The sequence below is a fragment of the Castor canadensis genome, chromosome 18, assembly GCF_047511655.1.
Source record: "Castor canadensis chromosome 18, mCasCan1.hap1v2, whole genome shotgun sequence".
In the NCBI taxonomy this organism is placed as follows: Eukaryota; Metazoa; Chordata; class Mammalia; order Rodentia; family Castoridae; genus Castor; species Castor canadensis.
In genome coordinates, this window is record NC_133403.1 from 37,686,129 (window position 1) to 37,711,043 (window position 24,915).

Below are 24,915 nucleotides of genomic sequence, written 5' to 3' on the forward strand. Positions count from 1 at the left end.
TTTATAATTAAAATTGCCTGTTCTCATTATTTGACCATTTTTCTATTGCATGTGTATGTTTTTTTCTTTTTCTCTTGGTTTTTAAGAATTCTTACAAGTACAGGCCAAGTGCACTGGGGTCGCTTGTAATCTCAGCACTTAGGAGGCAGGAGGCTCATGAGTTTGAGTCCAGGCTGGGCTACACAGTGAGACCCTGGCTGAATAAGAAAATTAACTCTTTATCCATAATATATGCTGTACGATCTGTGATCGAATACATTGCAGATATTTTCTCCCAGCTTGAAAATTGTCTTCTGTTTGTTTATGGTCTTTTTTTCACATGAGTAGTTTTGGATTTTTGTGCAGTCAAATTTTTCAGTGCTTACTTTTCTTACACTTGGATTTTGAGTTAGTTTGGAAACCTTTGCCTCTGAGTTAAGAAGGAAGGCACCATATGTCTTCCCGTACTTCAAAGCTTCCGTTCTTCCACCTAGATTTCAGACCCGTCTGGAGTTTCTTGTTAATGTTACATGAGATATGGATCACATTTATCTTCTTCTGAATAGGCAAACAGTTATTCCAGAATAGTACATCTTGGCTGGGTGCAGTGGCTCACAACTGTAATCCCAGCTACTCCAGAGATGATCAGGAGGATCAAGGTTCCAGGTCAGCCTGGGCAAAAAATTCGAGAGACCCCATCTCAACCAAGAAAACTGGGTGTGGTCATGCACACCTGTCACCTCAGCTACTTATGAAGTGTGAATAGGAGAACTGAGTCCAGACCAGCCAGGCATGAACTTGAGATCCCATTAGAAAAAAATAAGTATACCAATCATGAGGCCTTGAGTTCAAACCCCAGTACCACAAAAAAAGTTATATCTTGATGACTTATTCATTTTTGTTATTTCAAACGTGTCATTTGTGCAGGACCATATGCGCTTGGATCTGTCGCTGGATTCCCCATTCTCTCTTCACGAGCCAGTAACATACTTTCTTTTGAGACAGGGACTTACGATGTAGCCAGGCCTGGCTTTGAACTCTAATCTTCCTCAGCCTCTCAAGTGCTGGGATTACAGGTGTGCTCCACCACGCTGGACTGACACTGTTTTAACTTCAGGCTTTTTGTGTGCTTTCATATTGGATAAGGTTAGGTCCCTACCCACTTTTTTCTTCAGTGTTTTCCTGGCTATTGTTGCATGTTTATTTTTCTGCATGAAATTTAATATAAATCTGTCTTAAAAGATGTGTTGGTGTTTTATTGGGATTTATCAATATTTTAATAAATTTATCAATCATTTTCAGGAGGACAGGCACTGTGACGGCATTGAGATGCCCAACACGGGGACAAAGGATGCTTTCCTGTTTGTGCTGCTCGACATCTGTGCTTTCAGGAATGTTTTGTAGGTATTCCTCCCGTACAATTTTCTTTTGTTAGCTTTGTTCCTAAGTGTTCCGTCTTTCTAGCTGGTTATCATTTGTGTATGTGAGTTGTTTTTTTTTGGTTTTTTTTTTTTTGGTTGTACTGGGGTTTGAACTCAGGGCCTCAAGCTTGCTAGGCAGGTGCTCTTACCACCTGAGCCACTCCACCAGCCCTTTTTTGTGATGGTTTTTTAAGATAGGATCTCAGGAAGCCCAGGCAGGCTTCAAACTTCGATCCTTCTGATCTCTGCCTCCTGAGTAGCCAGGATTACAGGCGTGAGCCACTGGTGCCCGGCTCTTTTCCAGTTTTTACCCCTGTGATTGGCTGTGTGTATCTAATTGCAGAGGGTAAACCCATCAGTGTGACACTGAAGAGCAATGCTGACAGTGCTCACCTTTGTGTCCCCCTCACTTCATATGTCTAGGTCATAAAGAAAGTGGCTTTATTTGGAAAGAGGGTAATGGCTGGTGTAGCTAGTTGAGATGAGGTCATATTGGAGCAGGGTGGATCCCTAATCTAAGATGAGAGGTGATTTATAGAAGGGGGAAACTTGAAGGCAGGCACCTGCAGGGGGAATGCCACATGATCACGAGGGCAGAGATGAGGTGTTGTGTCTGCAAGGAAGGAAGAGAAGAAGGTCAAAGGTCACCAGTAGACCACTAGAAGCTGGAAGAGGACACAGAGCAGTTTCTCCCTCCCAGCCCCAGGAGGAACCCACGGAGGTGACACTTTGACTCCAGAACCGTGAGACTGTAAGTCTCTGTTGTGTAACCCACACACGCTTGTGGCACTTGGTTACCATAGCCCTAGGAAATGAACGTGCTTGTGTTATTCCTGCTCTTCATGGTGGACCCTCCTTAGACTAATGCTGACCTCAGGGCTAACATGTGTATATATTTATATGTATTTAGCACATAGAGGAGTTGTCTGTTGTCGGGTGTGGTGGCTCACACCTGTAATCCTAGTTACTTGGGAGGTAGAGATAGGAGGATCTGAGTTCAAGGACAGTCTGGGGAAAAAGTTACTGAGGCCCTATCTCAAATAACAAGCTGGGTATGGTGGTGTGTGCCTGTAATTCCAGCTACATGGGAGGTGGAGGTAGGAGGATCACGGTCCAAGATTGGCCGCTGGCAAAATCTCAAGACCCTATCCAAAAATATAATTAAAGCAAAAAAGGACTACAGGCATGGCTCAGGTGGTAGAGTCTCTGCCTAGCAAGTGTGAGGCCCTGGGTTCAAACCCCAAAAATAAATGAATGAATGACTATGGAGTCTCTTGATTCCAATTTATTTTGTGTGTGTGTGTGTGTGTGTGGTACGGGGGTTTGAACTCAGGGCCTATACCTTGAGCTACTCTGCCAGCTCTTTTTTGTGTTGGGTTTTTTCAAGATAGGGTCTCACAAACTATTTGCCCAGGTTGGCTTCAAACTGCAATCCTCCTGATCTTTGCCTCCTGAGTAGCTAGGATTACAGGTGTGAGCCACCGGCCCCTGCTTTGTACTTTTTTTTAAATTAATGACAGCGCACGGGTCCCTCTGATCACAATATTAAACATGTCTTCAGATTTGCAGAATTTTTTCTACTTCAATGAAGTTGTGACGACCTTTCCCTGATTGACTAAGAAAACGTATTATCTGGGTTAAAATTCAACACATATGTTCAGGTCTTTGGTTACTCCAAAGTCTTCTTGTCGTGTTAACAACTCCTGTGGGCGCTTCCCTGTCCTATTTGTCCTCTGTGCTATTTGCTTTACAAGGCGTTTGCTCTGTTGCTTTTAGATAAGCAACTGTGAAGTCATTGACGTGTTGATGAAATAGTTGAAAGCTGATCTGTGTGACAGTCACATGTAAGAGCTTGGTCATTCTGACACCTGTTGGAGATTTAACTCGGAAGGTTAAGTTCAGTCCCTAACCTGCAGAGTCTCTCTTGGTCTAACTGACTCCTCTCTGCACACTCAGCACCTGTCAGGCCATGGCAGCACCCTAAATCCTCTGCTCCGTCAGTGTAGACCCAGACTCAGAGTTCAGATTCTTACTCCGGTCTGCGATTCACGGTCCAGGCAGGTGAGAGCCGGCTGTGTGGTCAGGTGGCAGGACGGTGACGCCACGAACTCCTGCTTTACAAAGTGTGTGAGCCTCTGCTCCTGCCAATTTGCAAACGTGGTGGTGACTGCACTGATAACTTCTGTCCCTTCGTCCGTCTGGGACAGGTGCTGCCCTCAGCCATCTCATGCTGGGTGGGATGCCCCTCTGTTACCCACTGGTGACTGCAGGCAATGCAAACAGATTTGTACACTTTACTCTGTACCCATCATGTTATTTTATTTTGTAGAGACTTTTATTAGCGTCTATTAATTGCACAAAGTAATGGGCCTCATCCCAACACTGCACACAGGGGTATGTACTTCGATCACGTCACCCCACTTACCTTTTCTCACCCACCATCCATTTTCACATCCTTAAATTCCCCCTTTTACTTTCCTGTCCTTTCTGACCCTGAATTCCACATGAGAGAAAACTTGTCTTCCGAAGACTATCTTATGATTCATTCATTTATTTTGGCAGTGCTGGAGTTCAAACTCAGGGCTCCACACTTGCTGGGCAGTTGCTCTTTTTGTTTCAGTTTTTTTTTTTTTTCTGGCAGGGTCTCATGTTTTTGCCTGGGGCTGGCTTCAGACCTCAATCCTCCTACCTGGCCTAGCTGGGATCACAAGTGTACACTACTACTCCCAGCTCATTGGTTGAGATGGGGTCTTGCTAACTCTTTGCCTGGGCTGGCCTTGAACTGTGAGCCTCCTCTATCTCTCAAGTAGCTGGGATTACAGGCAGACTGGTTTATTGTGCTGAGCACCGTGATCTCCAGTTCCATCCATTTCCCTGCAAATGACATAATTTTCTTCTTTATGACTAAATAATACTCCATTGTGTACACATACCACTTTTTCTTTATTCAGTCATTGTGTACACATACCACTTTTTCTTTATTCAGTCATCTGTTGATGGGCACAGAGGCTGATCCCATATCATGGCCGTTGTGACTAGGGGTAACCATGAGCCCATTTTTAATGTATCATTTGGAGAGTTTTGTGACTGTGTATCTGAGTTACTACCACCTGAATTGAGATTTGGAAGATTTCCATCAACCTATAAATTTCCTCAATGATCTCTTGGTCAAATATTCCTGCATCCCCTTGTAAGTATTTCCCTAAAGCTAATCCCTAGAAGTGCAAATACTAAGGTGGCAAATTTAAAGTGTAGATAACTAGGCCGTGCATAGTGGCTCAAGCCTATAATCCCAGCTACTCGGGAGGTAGAGACCAGGATTGCAGTTCAAGGCCAGCCTGGGCAAAAAGTTAGTGAGAACCCCCCCCCCCCCCCGCCAACTCCATCAATAAGCTGAGCTTGGTGAAGCCTGCCTGCGATCCCAGCCACGCAGGAGGCCATAGGTAGTGAGAGTGAAAGTTGGGAGGTAGAACATGGTCAGGTGGAACAGGAAAACTTACCAAGGACACAGAGGTGAGATAAACAGATGTGGGAGTCTGGGGAGGCTTGAAACTCTCTCCCAGGTCTTGAAACTACTGAGGCGCATGGGTGGTGAGCTATGCCCTGATAGGATGCCCAGCTGGTGCACTGGACCTCAGGACCATTGATCAGGGAAAGAGGGACACGCACAGTGTCCCCAGGAACACACTGGCTGGTGATGACGTACATCTCCTAAATGGACCCATAGCACAGAGACACACCCAGCTTATCTTCAACCAGGAAATAAAATCCTTATAAAAACCCCTAACAGACAGCCTTGGGGGCTTTTCTACTCCTTCCTTCGCTGCTTAAATGAAACTCTGCTCTTTTGCTCCCCATTTGTGACTTTCCTTCTTTGATGGCAGGAGACAAAGTTCCTGACTACAGCACACTTGAGACCAGACCGCTGCGAAAGTAGGAGGGTCAGTCCCAGGTAACACTGGAGACCCTATCCACAAAATAACTGAAGTGAAAAGGGCTGGTGGCGTGGCTAAGGACCACAAAGACCCCTAAACAAGATTGGGACATCTTTGGGAACTCATTGTCCTTCCTTCCCGTAAAGTCCTGGTCCTGATTATGCGAGTCTGTGCAAGTCACTGTCTCTCTGAGTCTGTCTCTGCCCCGTTTCTGGGGACAAAGCAGAGGCAGCGGTGAGGAGGGAGTGAGACTGTCCCGTTAGCAGGAGGACAGATTTGCTCATCCTGCACTGGGGCGCACAGGAAAGCACACAGCCTATTTTTCCTACCATCCATTTGGCCTTCTTCATGGTGGCTTCATCCCTAGGTAGCCCGAAGAGAGAGATGCAAAGTTGCTGGCCCTGGCCGTGCAGCTGAGGGGTTGTGCTTCCTTATGGCGCTGCTCTGGGGACTCTGTCCACAGCTGGTTGCTGGACATGGAACCCCATGGGTGGGTAGAATTGTTGGGGTCCTCCCCCCTGCTCCCCACGCCAGATTCTTCTGTCCAGGTCTACAACTCACCTCATGGAGCCACACCCTCCAGCTGGCAACCTCATTCACTCAAACTCTTCCCAAAGTCCTGCACCTTGACCACTCACGTGTGCAAACCTGCCTCTGACCATGCGTTAGTTCCTGTGACATGAGTGGGGACCTGGTTACTAGGGTAACCAGGTGTGGAACAAAGGTCTCAGATTTTGACTTTTAAGTCTACTTAATGGCTTTCTGGCTCTGTTCTTGGCTCACTTCTTTTTTGTGCACACCCTTCCACTTCTGTCCAAGGTTGCAAAAATGATACTGCTAATTTTGTTATCCTTTCAGCATTTATTAAATAAATTCTTCTGTTAAAAAAAAAATTCAGGCCAGGTATGGTGGCACGCACCATAATCCCTGCTCCTTATGAGGTGGAGATCATGAGGCCAGCATGGGTAAAAAGTTAGCAGGACCCCATCTCAATAAATAATCTGGGTGTGGTGGTGCATGCCTGCAATCTCAGCTATGTGGGAGGAATAGATAGGAGGATAGAGGTCCAGGCTGGCATGGGCAAAACTTTGAGACCCTATCTGGAAAATAACTAAAGCCAAAAAGGTTCCAAACAAGGCTCAAGTCTAGCAAGCACAAGGTCCTGAGTTCAAGACCCAGTACCAGCCAAAAAAATTAATATTAACAAATTTTCACCAGTAGTTTTGACTGCTTGTTGATCCTGAGGCACAGATCGTACAAGAAAAGTTGGGTTTAATTATTTCCTGTTTGTTGCTGTTAATTGCTGAGTTCCTGAGAAAGAGTCACTGCAGTGATGACCAATGGCTGCGTCATTGATCACAGTGAGTCCTCCCTCATCTCAGCTCTTCATGAGTTTAACCGTCCATCAAATGTTGAGAAGATATTGGTGGGAAGGACTGGAAAGACCCCTGCCCACCTTTGTGTAGCTTTGAGTCCCTTGTTTTGTTCTTAGGAACCTTGCCCCTCATGTATCTGTCACTTTGCAGGTGACTGACAATGACTTTTGTTTTTCCTTCCGGGGTTTAGGGTTGTGTTTTTCAGTTCCCTCAGCCACACGGTGAGCCCTGCATGGGTGGGGACAGTGGCTTATAGTGTTCGTCTCCTTGATTCTTATTTACATATCTGGCACAAGTTTGGCCCATCTAGAAGGGTCCTGTTAGGAGGTGTAGACTGAGTGGATGAGTACTTGGTGGGGTCACTTTTTCTTTGGCAACCTCAAGTCACAGCTTTTTCTTTTGTCTTTGTTCTGGAAAGAGCAATAGGACATTCCCACACCAGTTCCCTGACTGTCCTGTTCAGACAGTAACAGCCTGCAGTTGGTGCAGACCCCACAAGTTCGAGAGCAATCAGATCTCTTCAGACTGCAGCCACAAGCGGAGTCCCCCAGCTGCTGACACGCCTGCTCAACTTGGATACAAATTTGGTGGTTCCCATGACCCCCTCTTCACAGAACTCAGGAAAGCGTAAGTCTAACTTACAATCGCTGTTTTATTACAGAGGATATGAACGAACAACCAGAGGAAGAGTTGCTTAGTGTTGAAAGTCTGGGGTGGGGGGTACCGAGCGGGGGCACGTTCGTCCCCATGGGGGTGGAATGTGCTGTTTACCAACCAGGAGGGACCCCGGGCCCCACTGCCCAGGATGTTGATGGAGGTCTGATCATTTAGGGATTATGGGGTATGTGTCTCGTGATTGAATGCAACTCCAGCCCCTCTCCTCCCTGCAGGTTGGGGGTAGGGCAGAGTTTCAACCCTCCGATCACATGCATGGGTGTTCTGGCATGGCCGATCCCTCCCTTGAATCTGTAGGGTTCAGCACGAATCACATGTAGCTTATATAGTCAGGGGTGGCGGAAGGGGGCCCATAGTGAATGCAAAAGACATTGCTCAGGAAATTCCAGGGGGGTTTGAGTCTTTGTGCCAGGAATGGGCACAAAGGCCAGGTATACTCTTTGCTGTGTCACAGCTGGGACAGGCACCAGAAATAAAACTGTAAGTGGACTGTGTGACCTTAAAACACTTAGACCTTCAAGTGTCTTGAAGCTCAGGTCTGAGAAGGAAACCTTTTGACTTGGCAAGATGATACTCCTGGGCTGATGAGAAGGAAAAGCCAACACACTAATGGTTCTCTTCCAAGCCTTTGGTGGGTCTGGGGGCATGGTCACTGCTGACCCCCACATTGGCAGGGACTGGGAGGGCTGGTGCACATGGTGGAGGGGGAGAGTCTGAGAGCAAGCTCAGAGTTATGGGAGCCTGGGTGCAAGTGCAGGGCTTCACTTTGGAGACACAGGGAAATTCCTTTTTAAGATTTGAAGTGAGAGAGGGGAGCTGATTTGAAAAGTACAGAGTGGTGGGCAGAATTAGGAGGCACCTGAGGCCAGGCAAGAGCAAATGCACTTAAAGGTGGGTCACTCACTCAAGGCATGTCCTCGTGAAAGACTTTGCACTCTTGTTGTTAAGAGTGGACCCAGAAAAAAAAAAGTTAAAAAGAGAGAGAAATAAATCTATACTTTCATGATCAAAAAAAAAAAAAAGAGAGAAGAAGAAGAAGAAAAAGAGTGGACCCAGGAAAGAGGGTGGGAACCAGCAAGGGGGAATTGAGTCTTTAGCAGCAATTGCCAGATGACCTCTAGAAGTTTCTTCTAATATTGCCAAATCAGGGTTGAATGACAGCTGACTGGGAATGTCTCATTGACAACAGGGTAGACTCTAGCTCCGCAACTTCCTGGTGTCTGCACTGTCTGGAAAGAAACAGATGGAAGAGGACACGGTTTCCTAAGCAGTGACAATTGTTGGTTAAAAGAATCTGGAAAAAAAAATTGGGAACTGTAGCTGGGAAGGAAACTGGCTAAAGACACAATTTGTGTACATACTGATAGTTCAGATCTTGATGTGCAGGGCTGACCATGTGGGTGACGCTGAGAGCACTTCTCTATAGCGGGGGGTTCTTATCTGGAGGCAATTTTGCTCAAGAGGACATAGGACAATTGTTCCATATTAATTGTCCTAACTGGGTAGCATCCAGTGGGTACAGACCTGGGACGGTGCTCATCCCTTCTACCAAGAGTCACCTGTCCCCAGATGTCAAGGCTGGAAAAAAACCTGCTTCTGGAGCAAGCACTTCTGAGATGGGGACTGGAGTGGGTTGTCTTAGCGCTCTTGGCTAGGGTTTCTGTTCTTTGTGGCTGAACTATTCCAAGGTGCTACAGCAGGGGGCATTCTTTGATTCTGGCCTGGTACAGGGCAGTCCACCTCCTTTAGATCAATCTTACTGGCACTCTCCATGGCTGTACGGGGTACCCAGACCCGTTTATGAAGCAGGAAGAGGAAAACCATTCCTTAGCTTCTTTTGCGAGAAGGTTCCAACACCAGCGGTCTCCTCCACCCACGTCGCCAGTGGGATCGGCTGGATCCAAGATCACAGGCCTACATGAGGGGTGAGAAGGCATTCAGGATTCTTTTCCAATAAGACAGACTCAGAATTTTCACCAATAAAAAATGTGTCCTTGTAGCTTTATGAGTAATTCAAATACAGTTCCAAGTAACTCCTGACACTAAGTTATATTTGTCAAAATTAATGTAAACGAATGTATCTATCTCCAGGAGACTAAGTTCTCCAACATACAATGTGTCATTGAATCAAATAACTGTTGCCAGCAGGAGGCAACCCATGCTGCCATCCAGGGCATCCTATTTTCTCTCCTCTGTTCTTTCTCAGTACTCCTTTATTTTCTCTCATTTCCTCTTGCTTCCATTGTTTTCCTTCCTGGTAGCTCTGAGCTGTGTTCTGAGATTCCTTACCATTTTGTAAGGTCCAAGAAGGCAGATAAAACACTAGTGATATATCAGCCTGAGAATAATAAATTATTTCAATTCAAGCCCCTCTTAGACCTGCTATTCCATCCATGTGTTTCCTCCTGCCAGAGAAAGAAGAAAGCAAGCAGGGAGCATGCATCTAGATCTGTCCTCTATGTCTTCTGGATGGCACTTTCTACCACCTCCCTAGGGTTTTACCCCTACAGACAGTGAGCAGTTCTGTTGGTTAGCACCTCACACCCCAAGTCTCACCCAAGGGATGAATCATGGCCCCCGGGAAGGAGAATCCAGGTCACCAAAAAAAGTGTGGAAGGGAATCAGGTTAATTAAGAAAAGAGGGATCTGGGGGAGGGCACCTGGTTTTCTGGATCTGGGTCAGTAGGAACTTCCTCATCAGCTCAACTTCAAAGTTGTAATTGACCGTCCAGAAGATGCAGAGCTGCTCATATTTTGTGACCAACTCCAGGACAGTCCGGAAACCTCCAGCAGTGTCAAAATTATTCATTCCACTCCCCTGCTCCCAGGCATAGATGGTCAGTAGCTCCAAGGCGTACTTTGGGGGCAGAGATGCCTTTGGTTTCAATTTCCTTTCACACTGAGGGAAGAACAGGGACATCAGATGACCTTAGTAAGGCAGAGGAGCCCAAGGAACTCTGAGAGTCACACAGACCACTGGGGCCACAATAGGGGAACTGAGTCACAATGCAATGCTGGCAGGCAGGTGCTCTGCACCCCAGAGGTCTAAGCCTGTATATCGGGCTCACAGGAGACCTGCAGCTAGCGATGCAGCAGACACAGATTTCTCTGTCATGTTTTTGATCATATACACCCCCGAGAAGGCGATGTAGCCGTGGTTGCTAGACACCCACTTCGTGCTGGTTACAGGCCCAGGTGTTCTATCTGCCCCATTCCTAATCCTACCAACAGGGGTATGATCTCCATTGTAGAGGAAGACCAGAGACTTGAGGGAGTGAAGTGACTTGCTCAAGGTCACACCAGAGCCCTCTGAGCAGTCATACCGTGGGGATGCTGGTCCCACCTGCACTTCAACCTGCTTTCCAAGAGGGCATTCCTGTCTGTTCATTGTGAGGGGAACCCACGGATGAGTCACACTTGTGGTGATCTTCCACCCACCCTTTGCAGGTGGGAGAACTTGGGATCCTGCTGAATCCTTTGGCCAGTGTGAGGACAAAATAAGGCACTGATGGTTGGAAGTCTTATGTACCTGGCCCAAACAGGTAGGATTGACAGTGGGAACTCCACAAAGACACCCAGGGTGAAGGAGCAGCCAAGCCTAGCAAGGGAGAATTCGGGTATACAAGGCACTTGGTGAGTGCTCGCTTTGTGGTGACATCTCACTGGTAAAAATAATAACCAGATTGCTAGAACAGTGACTGACATACCTGTTTGTACCAATGTTTCACCAGGCGAATCAAATCCTTCAGTTTAGTGGGCCGGGATTCAACGAAGTTGCGTTGTAGCTCTGTAAAGCAGGTAGAAAACTCTCCCCCCAGGACATCTGAGGATTTGTACAGACCAATGAGCTGTGCATAGGCCTGGGACTTGGACACAGCAGTCAGTTGACCTAGCATGGGGGAGATACTTATATTGTGTTTTAATGTATACTGTAAGCAACAGATTTCAAAACTTTTTTGACAAACATAATTGAATTTTGGGAAATTACTTTGAATGGTATTAGAATCCCTGCTGTAAAATAGAGAGAGTCCATCCTCAGAATAATCCGATATTTAAAAAAAAATTATATGGTCTATATGTGACAAGTGGTATTAGAGTCCAATACGGTGGTCACCAACCACTGTGGTTGTCTGCATTTGAATTAATTAAAAGGAGGTAACATTAAAATTTAGTTCCTTAGTTGTACCAGCCACATTTCAAACTCTTGGGAGATATAGAATACAAACATATAAAATTTTCATTACTGAAGAAATACCTTTTTGGACAATGCTTGCCTGGTATTTACAAACTGTGGTTGCTGGATTAAATCCAGCCCATCATTTGTTTTTGCAAATAAAGTTTTATTGGAACACAGCTATACCCATTTGTTCATGTGTTGTGTATGACTGTTTCCATACTACAATGGCAGAGTTGAGTAGTCATGATAAAAACCACACAGTCCTCAAAGCTGAAAGTATTTGCTATCTTGCCTTTTATATAAAAAAATAAAGTCTGCTCACCCTCATTCTATACTTTCTGAGAGATGCGAAGTGCCATTTAGAGACGTACTGGAAGTCTTTAAGAGTTTGCTTTGGAAAATGCCCCAACTAGCTCTGACTTCTTTCAACACCATTATGTACCTGTCACCCCCTGAACTGAAATTCTAAAGGAAATTTTTTGCCTAAACTTGAAGGGAACACCCAGATTTCCTGTGTTTTTGTCTTGCAATGCTTCCCACATTCTGTTCTGTAACTTCCTTCACCAATATGCGAGGCATTTTATCTGGAGTGTGTACAGAATTCTCCTGAACCCCACTCTCCGACATTGTGGGTCACATGGAGGTGGATAGGGAGGCTCTTGGCTGTCCTGGGTGCACAAAAGGAGAATGAGCTCACTCCTATGCAGGCATGCTGCATTCCCGCCATGCACCTGCTGGGGTTCTGCACCTTGGACACCACGCGTTTTTCATAGCCCATCACTAAGCCCTTGGATTTCCCTCCACCACTGCCCGCCATCACCTCCAGCATCCAGAATCTTCCTCCTGTAGATCTAGAGTCTCGAAGGCTTACCCAGTGCATTGAAGGCGGGCAGTACGTCAAAGTCAACACTTTCGTTGAGAGTTTTGGATTTCAAGGAGAAGCTTAGCACCCTGGGAGCCTTCCATTTCGAAACCTCAAACTTCACTTCAAGCTCCTTCTCCTGCTGACAGGCCTCCAGCTGTTTCTGGATCTCCTGGATGACTTGGCTCCGTTGCTCTTTTTGGGAGGTGTAACTCTTAAGGGAGTCAAGGAACACGATGATGTCAGCGTCAGAACCATTCTTCAGAGCTGTGCCTTTGGCGGCTGATCCCCCCTAGAACAAAAGGCAGGTTGACACTCAGCATTTCCTGGCAGGAGGCACTCACCCTATGGGCTGCCTGAGGATCACTAACTCCTTTGGAGTGACACCAGTTGGAGCTCATGAATGAGGCTGGGTGTAAGTTATCTGCGTCTCAAGTCAGTTTCCTAAAGATGTGTCCTAAAGAGTAGTCAGTGTTATTTGAATTCCCTTGACCTGAAAGGAATCAAACCCACTCCGTTCCCTGGAGTATCAGTTTCTTGCCATCATCTGGAGACCATCATATTCCTAACTGAGTCACAGGAGTGGGCAACCTGTCCATAATGAGCCTTGGTGGCTCTGTGGGTCACCAAGGTCTCTGCTACACAGGCTTCTCCACTAACTCCCTCCTTCTCCTCTGTTCAGTTTCCATAGAGGAAATGGATGCCTGGCTGCCCAGGTTAGGGATGAGGGTGTTGTATTTCCTGTATGAGATCCTTGATGCACCCTGCTCCCAACCCCTTCATTCTTGTGGCACATGTGAGACAGCCAAGCTTTGCTGACCCCTCCATGGATGCAGCCTCCTCTGGGTGGCACCTCCTGTCCTCAACAGATGACACCTTCCAGCTTGCAGCCAACTTTCAGAAGATAAGAAGCAATTTTTTTCTGTTTTTCTTTCTTCTTTCCCTTCCCTTCCCCTTTCCTCCCCTCCTCTCCTTTCTCATCTCTTCTCCATCTTTCTTTTTCTGTTTTTACTGTTGGAGGTGGAACCCAGGGCCTGGTGCATGCTAACCAAAGGCTCTACCATTGTCCTTCCTACTTTCTTTGAAGAATCTGGTCCTTTCCTTTGTTTGCTGTCACGTTAATGGGGTGTCAGGAAGGAGAGGAGAAAGCACAGGCTTTAGCCATGCTAACACCGGTCATGAACTCAGTCCTGCTTTGGTGGGCCAAGCTTAGTGAGAGTTTACTTGTCACTGATGGGACATCACTCTTGGATCAGCTGATGTGGTGAGCAGAGCTCTGTCACTGAAACATGAGAAGTGGTCATTTTCTAGTTTAGCACACACCAAGCTTGGATGGAATCTGCACTGCGCGGAAAGGTGGCCTTCCCAAAGACATGTCTGCACCCTGCTTAAGGTTCTAATGGTAGCCAAGGGAACACCCAGCTCCCCTCTAGTGACACCCAAGAGGCCAGTACTTACCTTGACAACCTTCTGGACCTTGGTAGGTGAGTATCGAAAGCAATTTTCTTTAAGGAAATCACAGATAATGTTGACAGCACTGCGGACCTGCCCCAGGAAATCCTTGTTGGGCTGGAGAAAATCCTTGATGAACTTGTCCAGAAGATGGCTGGGGGTCATGAAGAGTGGTGCTGGCTGGGGGTTGGTAGAGACCAGGCATGAGACAACCTAGAAGCCAGCCCTACCTGTGCTGGGTCCTCTCTCCTGCTCCCAGCCTGTGGGCAGGCACAGCAGGCCCCTTCTTTGCCTTTGTTCCTTGAACCAGTATACCCCAAGAACAAACCTGAGAGTTTAGGGTGGTACCCAAGATCCCCTACAAAGTGAAAAGTACCCTAATTCCTCTCTTTATCTCTAGGAGAGCTCTGGATCCTTCTCCTGGAAGGACCCAGTGGTGGGGAGGGGTGGTCCTGGATACCCAGGTTGCTGATGCCTAAATTTATGTATGTGAACACATGTGTGAGTGTGTGTCACCATGCATGCAGGTGTGCACACATGTGTATGTTATGTGAGTGTGTGTGTGTGAATGTGTGTGCAGGTGTGAGTGTAGCTAGACTTCTCGTGCTCCTGGTTCTCCTGACCTAACTGGGGGTGACTGGAGATGCAGAAAGGACAAATGATAGAAGACAGACATGCAGAAAGCTGGGGCCAGGTGTGCTGGGTGCTCAGATGGAGACACACAAAAGCCTTGTTGCTTCATTACTTCTCTTCTTTTTCTCTGCTTCTTTTCTCTATCTTTAAAACCTTGCTTCTTAAGTCTTTCTTCTCTATTCTTTAAAACCTTACTTCTAAAGTCTTTCTTCTTTTCTGTTCTTTAAAGTCTCTTTCTGTAGACTTACACTGTCCCATGTTTCCTCTCATCTCTAGCATAACTCCGCAGCAGCAGCCTCACAAGAAGGCCACAGCCAGCCAATCAAAAATCCCCCACTCCATAAAAACCTTCCATCAATCCCCCATCAAAAAGCCTCCCATCCTCCTTCAGTGAGTCTTTTATATACAGAGGTAAACAGGAGGTGGAGCAGCAGTTCTCGGGGAGGGGCATGACACTGTAACAAGAGGAACCTGCCTTCCTGCTTCTCATGAGCTGCTCCCTGCATGTGAATGTGTGCACACGTGGGTGTGTGTGAACGCTCCAGTGCTCAGATCTGCTAATCCACTGCTCCTGGGTCTGGGGTTGCTAGCCCCTGTATGGAGGGGTGGTCTCACAGTCTGGAAGCCCAGGCCAATGGGGTAGAGGACACATGACCGAGGTGGAGATTGAAGAACGTGTATGAGAGACTTGAGAACTAAACGCAGCGGGTACTCCTGGGCTGGAAAAAACTGGCAAAACCTGAAAATGAACTCCTTAGAGCATAATAACCTGAGTCCTAATCCACATCTGACCTTGGTTGGTGGTCATGGAAGAGTTCTTAGAGGTACATGTGAAATATTTCAGGATAAAGGAGTATCAGATGACTTGGGATTAGTGGAATGGCAATCGTGGTAACAATAACCAGTGGTGCACACAAGGAATGGGAATGGAAGCGTGTACACACTTGGTACACGTTTACACATTTGCACATCTATGTGAAGGGCACACAGGAATTCATTAAACCTTTTTTGCAACTCTTGTATGTTTGCAGGCTTTTCAGAATAAAATGCAAGGGATAAATAATTTTCTAAAAAGTTGCTTTAGGAAGCCAGGACAGCTGGAGTGAGGAAGCAGAGACCAGACGCCAGTGAAGTCGGGGCAGGGGTGGGGACACAGAGACCACGGCTCAGTGCCAGGATCCTCTGGATTCTATAAGGTGCCTCACTTCCAGAACCCACCAAGTTTGGGAAGTGCCCCACATCTTCATTTACATCCAGACTTTGCTCAGATCGCGCTCAGCTTCTCTGCAAACAGAATGGAGAGCACGCCTTCCGTAATGTGCCAGTGTCTTGTGTCTTTAGGGGTGGGAGGGGGAGGCAGGCACCTGTTCACAGCTGGACTTTAAGGACTGTTTGCCCTACTTCTTGCTCACCTTCTGCACTCGCTGAATGGGGTCCACAGATGTGACCTCACCTGCTTCTCCTGGGCTCCCCTGCACTTCTGTCACCCCTGCTCACCTCATTTCACCAGAAAGTTCTGTTCTGTGGGCTCCCCCTTTCTCTTTGTTCCCTTTTTCATGTCACAGTCATTTTAGGGGCCCCTAATGGTGTGTGGAGTTGTGTCTCTCTAAGAGATGTTAGGGTTCTGGCTGGTGGCACCAGTGACAGTGATTTTATCTGGAAGTGGTTGTCTTTGCTGATGGAATCCAGTTAAGATGAGGTCATCAGCGGAGGGGCAATCCACTATGACTGTTGTTCTTAGAGAAAGAGAAGACAGACACCCAGACAGACTGTGCAGAAGGAAGACAGTGTGAAGGACATGTGACATGGAGGCAGAAGCTGGACTGATGCAGCCACAAGCCGAGGGATGCCAGCAGCCACCACAGCTGGCAGAGGTGTGGAAGTTCTTCCCAAGAGCCTCTGGAGAAAGCACAGCCCTGCCAGCACCTTGACTTTGCACTTTAGGATCAGAAAGGTGAGAGGATACATTTGTGTTGTTTTAAGTCACTCAGTTTGTGGTACTCAAGAAACCCAGATATGGTCGTCTTGAGACAGTCAGGGTGTTGGGAAGACCCTCCCTGTGGCTTGAAACAAGAGCTGTCTTTGTTTTCCTTTCTTTCTTTTTGTGGCACTGGGGATTGAACCCAGGGCTTCATGCTTGCTAGGCAGGCTCTCTATCACTTGAGCCACGCCTCCAGTCCCCAAGCTATCTTTGTAAAAACCCTCTTTTAGAAGAAATTCAAATGGCCAAAAAACACATGAAAAAATGCTCACCATCTCTAGCAATAAAGGAAATGCAAATTAAAACCACACTAAGATTCCACCTCACCCCTGTTAGAATAGCCATCATCAGCAACACCACCAACAACAGGTGTTGGCGAGGATGCGGGGGAGAAAGGAACCCTCTTACACTGTTGGTGGGAATGTAAACTAGTAAAACCACTCTGGAAAAATATTTGGAGGCTACTTAAAAAGCTAGACATTGATCTACCATTTGATCCAGCAATACCACTCTTGGGGATATACCCAAAAGACTGTTACTCCAGAGGCACCTGCACATCCATGTTTATTGCGGCACTATTCACAATAGCCAAGTCATGGAAACAGCCAAGATGCCCCACTACTGACGAATGGATTAAGAAAATGTGGTATCTATACACAATGGAATTTTATGCAGCCATGAAGAAGAACGAAATGTTATCATTTGCTGGTAAGTGGATGGAATTGGAGAACATCATTCTGAGTGAGGTTAGCCTGGCCCAAAAGACCAAAAATCATATGTTCTCTCTCATATGTGGACATTGGATCAAGGGCAAACACAACAATGGGATTGGACTTTGAGCACATGATAAAAGCGAGAGCACACAAGGGAGGGGTGAGGATAGGTAAGACACCTAAAAATTTAGCTAGCATTTGTTGTCCTTAATGCAGAGAAACTAAAGCGGATACCTTAAAAGCAACTGAGGCCAATAGGAGAAGGGGACCAGGAACTAGAGAAAAGGTGAGATCAAAAAGAATTAACCTAGAAGGTAACACACACACACAGGAAATTAATGTGAGTCAACTCCCTGTATAGCTATCCTTATCTCAACCAGGAACACTTGTTCCTTCCTATTATTGCTTATACTCTCTCTACAACAAAATTAGAGATAAGGGCAAAATAGTTTCTGCTGAGTATCGAGGGGGTGGGGGGGAGAGGGAGGGGGTGGAGTGGGTGGTAAGGGAGGGGGTGGAGTGGGTGGTAAGGGAGGGGGTGGGGGCAGGGGGGAGAAATGACCCAAGTCTTGTATGCACATATGAATAATAAAACAATAAAATAAAAAAATAAATAAAGTGCTTTTCTACACCTCAAAAAAAAAAAAAAACCCTCTTTTACCAGAACGTTCCAGCGTGGTGCAGGCAACTCATTATTCAGGCTGGGGGAAGTCAGCCAGTGGCTGGCTTCCTCTTTCAGCTGTAGCCAAAATGAGTGGTCTCTACTCACATTATTGGTTGGGTCTGTGGGATCCAAGATGACTGGCCTGTGGATTCCATTAGATAAAAACAAGTCAGCTGCTGGAGGAGTGGCTCAAGTGGTAGAGTGCCTGCCTAGCAAGCGTGAGACCCTGAGTTCAAATCCCATGCTGCCAATTTAAAAAAAAGTTAAAATCAAATCAGTTGAGCTGGTTGTGGGGGAAGAAAGGAGGGGTTTGTGTGTGTGTGTGTGGTACTGAGATTTGAACTCAGGGCCTTCACCTTGAGCCACTCCACTAGTCCTTTTTGGTGATGGGTGTTTTCAAGTTAGGGTCTTGTGAACTGTTTGCCTGGGCTGGCTATGACATACGATCCTCCTGATCTCTGCCTCCTGAGTAGCTAGGATTACAGACGTGAGCCACTGGTGCATGGCTAAGAAACGAGTTTTGAGGAAAGAGGTCTCAAACAAAACCTGGGAGCCTGGGTTTTGATCCCTGTGGCTCCTGCGAGGCGCTGAGGGGCTCTGTGTAAGATGCCTCTCCAGCCTGTTGCTCGGAGATGTGCTGTTCTCCTCCCGCTAACCCTTCCCTTCTAGCCCCTTCCTTCTGCAGGACAGATGTGACCACAGTAGGGAAGACGAAAAGCACTCACGATACCTCCCCTTGCAGACAGACCCTCTGTCCCCCACCCACCATGCTGCCATTCTTTGGGTGCATTTCTGGCTCCCCAGGAAGGACTTTGACCTTCTCAGGGTGCAGGTGAAGAGATGGGGGCAGGGAATGGGAAGCTTGGCACCTTTGTGATCTGAGCTGGTACAGGAGAGTGTTCCTGATGGTCTCCACCTCAAAGTTGTAGTTAACTGTCCAATAGATACACAGCTGCTCCTGCTGCAGGATGAGCTGCAGGACGGTCCTGACGCCTGCAGCTATGTCAAAGGCTTCTGCATTACATCCCTGCTCCCAGGCGTACACCGTGAGCAGCTCCAGGGCATATGAAGATAGTGAGGAATCCCCCCATTTTTCCTGGCACTGTGAGAGAAGACAAGAGCAGTGTCCAATCTGGAGACCCACTTTCTCTTACGTCTGGGGTCTGAAATCAGGAAACCAGAGTCTCTCAGAAGTCCCTGTCCTGCACCAAAATGCCTGAATTCAATGGACCAGCAACATCAAATGTTGGCAAACGAACTTGTACACATTTCTCATGAGAGTGTACTTGTTTTTTCTTTTTGGTGGTACTGGGATTTGAATTCAGAGCCTCAAACTTGCTAGGCAAGTGCTCTACCACAGGAGCCACTCTACCAGCCCTATTTTGTGTTAGGTATTTTGGAGATAGAGGTCTCACAATCTATATGCCAGGGGCTGGCTTTGAACCTTGATCCTCCTGATCTCTGCCTCTTGCACAGTCAGGGTTTATAGGCGTGAGTCTTTGGTGTCCAGCAGGAGTGTACTTTTGTACCGTGGTTTTAGAAAACTATTTGGGGATATTTACTGAAGTTAAATAAATCTTTCCCACATCTACTTCATACAGAGTCCGCATGCATACAAGCATGTGTGTCTGTTTGGGCACACATCCGTACATACAAATCAGAACCGGGCAATTGCAGTCCTGCAGATTTTACCCAAGAGAAAGGACTGCTGGAATTCACAAAAGACAGGTGGGACAGTGCCATGGTCACCCCACTCACAATAGCTCTGATTTGGAAGTGACTGAACAGCCCAGCAATGACAGGCAGGGTGTGTGCTGTGGCACACAAATCCAACAAAATACTACAGAAACTATGAACAGCTACCACTGTGGGTTACTACGGGTCACGATGTGGCTGGGTTATTATGGGTTATTATGTTGAGCAGAAGAAGGGACACCTGACGTGTGCACAGCACAAATTCGTTTACAGTGTTTAGTGATAAGCGAATCCCGTGAGTGGTGACAGAGGTTGGAAGGGAGGTTAGTTTGGGGTTACTGATGGGGGCAGCCTCTGGGACAGAGGAACCATTCCCTGTCGTGATTTGGGGTGGACAATGAGGATAAAGATTCTTGGAGCTGTGAACCCGAATGGAGCATGACCAAATGTAAATTATCTCAATAAAAAAGAAGTAAATAGTTGCAAAGTACACAATTTGAAAAGTACCTGTTGAAGCCAGTACTTGAGGAGGAGGATCAAATCCTTCACTTTTCTGGGATACTTGCCAAAGAATTTCTGTTGCAGTTTCGTGAAGCACACGGAGAACTCACCCGGACTGGCCCCGGCCTCATCCAAGGAGCTTTTGAGCTGTCGGTAGATCCAAGGGCTGGGGCTTTCATTTACGCCTGATGGGAAAGAGAAGTGGGGATCTTGGTTCTTTTGTACACTGTCAGAGCTGGGGTAGGTCAATGGTGAAGGTCAGCAGCAGCTTGGTGGTACACATTGATTGCTTCATCTGTAAGAAGGCTGGTGCCCTCACGTGAAAGCTAACAGACAAGGCGCTTGCCCTGCTAAGAACAAAACGGAGTCAACAGTCTAACAGGTATGGTTCGACCCACACTTAGATGAGCAGGACTGAATAGTGGAGAGACAAGGATGATCAGAAACAAGAAAGGATTGCTCCAAATCAGAATGGAAAGCTCAGTGGTAGAGCACTTGCCTAGAAAGCACAGGCCCATGGTTCAATTCCCAGCACCAGCTAAAACAAAACAGAATGGAAGAGGTGGTTTCTGCTTTTTTATTTCTTTTCTTTTTGAGTCAGGGTCATGCTACATAAGTCAGACTGGTCTTGAACTTGAGACCCTCCTGCCCCAGGCTCTCCTGAGTGCTGGGATTACAGGCATGCCTAACCACCCCATGACTGGCAGGGTGGTTTCCTTAAGCAACCAGGAGAAGGTGCCAGCTGGGTCCCTTGCAATGGATATGCACGGAATCCCTAGGCATGGTCCATAATGATAACCACACAGCTATCATTTATTGAGTGCTTATTGTATGTCCATCAAAACAGACAAGCCTTGCAAAACTCACGTGGTGAGTGCAATCATCAGGAAAGTCAGGGAATTGAGCCCTTCAGTATCAAAGGCTTATTCAACAGACAGTGATTTACAAAAGCTCTGCAGAGACCCAGAGTTGAAGGAAGCCTGCCTTGCCAGGTGGAAAAGATGAGCCAAATTAGTTAGGTCCATATTTAGTAAAGGAAGCAATTTATGAATTCCCCTGTTGAGTTAATTTTCTCAAAGGCAAAGCTTATTGCATCCTTGTGTGGCAGGGATCTTAATTTGGAATTTGCAGCGCTATCGCCATCTGGTGGCGGCTTCCAGGAACCACACGTGAGGCGAGTTGATTTCTTCTCCCACCACCCACCTAGTCGTTTCTAATCCGATCCTACAGTTGGAAACATGGGACCCAGATAAACAGTCAGGGCTGCCCACCTCCCAACCTGGTGCATTTTTTTTCTCTAAGCCGGGCCACCTTCCTGTGAATGCAAATCATCGGGGTGGGTATGCCTCCCCTTATCAGATGATGGTCTGTTTAACTGTTCTTCAAGGTCCCTTGTGACTGAGAAATTCCAAAAACTGAGGACAACGGAAGGCACCCTGGCCTGGAGGTTAGAAGACCTGGGCTTTGCTCAAGTTCTGTCAACAGCTGGTCCTGGGGCTGTGCACACCTTCATCTCCTGTTTCCCCACTTATTTAAGAAAGGGTTGAAATTCCATTATGGCTGGCATTCTTTAAATTTGTGGTTATGTGTGTGCCTTCACTTGAGATTACTGTAACTATGTCAAGTCTTATCCATCCACCTATCCAATCATCCATTTATCCATTTACCCACCCATCATCCATCCATCCACCCACCCATCATCCATCCATCCATCCATCCATCCATCATCCACCCATCCATCCATCCACCCATCCACCCATCCATCCATCCATCCATCCACCCATCCATCCATCCATCCATCCATCCATCCATCCATCCACCTATCCATCCACCCATCCACCCATCCTTCCATCCATCCATCTATCCACCCATCCATCCATCCATCCATCCACCCATCCATCCACCCATCCATCCATCCATCCACCCATCCATCCATCCATCCATCCATCCATCTATCCCTCCATCCATCCACCATCCATCCACCCATCTATCCCTCCATCCATCCACCCATCATCCATCCATCCACTCATCCTCCTATCCATCCATCACCCATTCATCCATCCACCCAAATTCAAGAGTCTACAGCATTTTTTCCAAAGTCAATTAGGGGATGGGGAAAAAGTTCCTGAGAGGAGAGGAAGCCCAGGATGGGTCTATGGGCTCCCATTTTGGAACTCTCTCTCTCTCCCACCCTCAGCCTAGGGGACCCACATGTCTGTCAGGCACCTTCTTGGCCTTCCTTGCCCCCATCCCCCCCAGAAGCACTCACCCAGAGGGTTGAAGGCGGGGACCACCTTAAAGATCATCTGCTGTTTCCACCAGGACACTGAGATGAGGAGGCACTCTTGGAATCTCAGGATCTTCACCTGGTCGATCAGCAGGTAATTCTTCAGCTGCTGCTCAATGATATTGAGGATTTCCTGTTGGCTTTTCTTTTGATCCCGGAATTGTTGCAAGTGATCAAGGAAGAGGACGAGAACACCATCTGAGTGGCCTCTCAGGACTGTATCCCGGCCGTAGGAGCCACCCTGCCAGTGACAGAGTAGCAGATATGAGACTCTGGTCTCTGCATTTTTACCAACTCAAGCAAAAGCCAAAAAAAATGCCACCATCATCTTAAAATGGAGACTGGCACTTATGTGGTGATGCTCATAGTAGCATTTTTTCCTACTGGCCCCAAACTGAAGGCAACTCAAATGGCCACCAGAAGAAGATGGACAAATGTGGTTTATTCACACCATGGAATACTATACAGCAACAAAAACATAATTGGCTGCATGCATTAACAGAAACCTCATAACTGTGATGAGACAAAGAAACCACACTGTAAAGGGCACACAGTGCATGATGTCATTTATATGGAGTAACTGGTTCGCTTAGGAAATTGTGGGTTTTCTGAGATGTGGAAGTCCTGTATCCCAGGGAAGACCTCCAACTGAGTTGGTTGGTCACCTTACATTTATATGAAGTTAAAAATGCAGGCAAAATGAATCTCTACTGTGAGAAGTCAGGAGTGTGACTGCCTGGGGGTGGAGGCCCGGGGCTCTGAGGGGGGTTGTTTTCCAAGTGTCCTCTCCTTTAAGGGTCCCTTTGGTGGAGGCTGGGTCCTCACTGCGGCAATGGCATAGAGGTGTGGACCTTTACGAGGGGGGGGTCTCGTGGGGGGTCCTTTGTCGATTGGGACAGGGCCCTGCAGAGTGGCAGTGGAAGCTGTGTCTCTGGCTTCCTGGTTTGAGATGGGGCCTCTGTCCACATGCACTCCTGTCTCAGCGGAGCCTGCACGGTGCTATCTGGACTTCAAGCATCCAAGACCGTGAGCTGACTAAGCCTCTTTTCTCTCTAAAGTTGGCTTGCCTTGGGTATTTTGTTACAGCAGTGAAAAACAGACTAACACAGCGGTGTTGGGGTTTAGCCTCCCCAGTCCTAGGGCTCCCAGCATCACTGCTGCCCCACAGGTCTGCAGACCTTGGATTTGTCCCTCAGCTCCGAATGCTTCCAATGGACCAAGCCACCCCCAGCCTTGCAGTTCCTCCAGTCCTCTGTGACGTGGAGGACTGAGAACAATCCTAGCAGCTGGACATGGTGGCACATGCCTTAACAGGCGTCTGGGAGGCTGAGGGAGGAGGGTCACGAGTTCAAGACCAGCCTGGAGTACATAGTGAGACACTGTCTAAACAAAACAAAGCAAAGCAAAGCAAAACAAAAGGCTAAGGCTCAGAGGTAGAGCGTTTGCTTAGCATGTGCAAAGCCCGGGCTCCATTCCCAGTGAAATAAAAGAGGAGGAGGAGGTTGGGAAGGAGGAGGAAGGAATAAATTAATTTATTGAGCACAAAATACCTGTGGCCCCTGTGCTAAGGGCATTGCAGTTTGAGTTTTACAGAGCTGTGGAGTGGGCGCTATGCTAACCCCCCACTGTACAGACCCAGAGACAGAGGCACAGAGACGTCAAGCAGCCTGCCCGGGGTCACACAGCCAGGCAGGCGAGCCGGGCCTGTCCAGCAGCCCAGGACCTGGCACTTAAGCAGCAAGTGCTGGCCTCCAGGTCAGCTGTGGGGGCTCCCGACCCCGGGGCCACTCACCATGGCCATGCCCTGCACCACAGGGAACGTCAGGGAATTCATCAGGATGTCACAGATGGTGCTCACGATCGTGTGGACCTTCTTCTGGAATTCTCCATAGGGCTCCAGGTTATTCTGGATAAAGAATTCCAGCTCGTCCGCTGGCACCGAGGTCACCTGGGACCCCCAGTTCCCCATCGCTCCCTGCTGGCTGGTGGGCTGGCAGGAAGGGCAGCGCCTGCCTGGTAACTCGGGTCCTGGGGCCTCTGCTCGGCCCGGGGGAGCCGGGAAGTGGAAAGTCAAGTTCAGAGCCTTGCTCCGCCCCCAGCCTGCAAAGAGGAAACCGAAACTCAGGCTCAGAACCTTCCGTCTTGCGGCTGGCTGCCATGGACTCCAAGGGCTCCTGGGTCCCCCCTGCGGGCTGGGCACACCCTGGACGTGTGTGTCCTGAAAGCCACACCTGCCTCTTGGTGCCTCAGTTTCCCCACCTGTAGAATGGGGGGATGGTCCCTTTCTCACAGGGTTCATGAGGCAAACGCCTGCACAGAGCTTAGAAGAGGGCGCCCGTGTGACAATCGCCATGGAGAGCTGAGTGAGTGGGGTTTCACGCAGGGCAGAGGATGTCCTCTGAGCGCGTGGTCCTCCCTGTACCCAGAGCTCAGTCCCAGGGAAAGCAAGAAAAGTCCCAGTCAGCAAACGAAGACCAGAGGGGCCTGACCCACTGCAGGACACACGGCCAGGCAGGGACCAGGCCAGATGCCTCTGGGGGAGCCCAGTTCCCACCGGGGTCGGG

At 47.8% G+C, this 24,915-nt stretch overlaps 1 protein-coding gene across 2 annotated transcripts; it reads right to left on the bottom strand.

Moving 5' to 3' along the window:
• Nucleotides 1-7,345: 7,345 nt before the first annotated feature.
• On the bottom strand, nucleotides 7,346-24,552 carry Oas2 (2'-5'-oligoadenylate synthetase 2). 2 transcript variants are annotated; one of them, XM_074061262.1, is made up of 11 exons: nucleotides 24,144-24,551; nucleotides 22,334-22,592; nucleotides 20,071-20,249; nucleotides 18,738-18,970; nucleotides 17,866-18,010; nucleotides 13,884-14,057; nucleotides 12,435-12,717; nucleotides 11,094-11,275; nucleotides 10,047-10,285; nucleotides 9,147-9,300; nucleotides 7,346-8,615 (listed from the first exon to the last, which is right to left on the bottom strand). In XM_074061262.1, the coding sequence occupies exons 1-11, from the start codon at nucleotides 24,318-24,320 to the stop codon at nucleotides 8,517-8,519; spliced, it is 2,124 nt and encodes a 707-aa protein (XP_073917363.1). In that variant the 5' UTR covers nucleotides 24,321-24,551; the 3' UTR covers nucleotides 7,346-8,516. The 2 variants fall into 2 exon arrangements, with proteins under 2 accessions (XP_073917363.1, XP_073917364.1); XM_074061263.1 differs by lacking the exons at nucleotides 17,866-18,010; nucleotides 18,738-18,970 and having other exon boundaries at nucleotides 24,144-24,552.
• Between the last annotated feature and the right edge of the window lie 363 nt (nucleotides 24,553-24,915).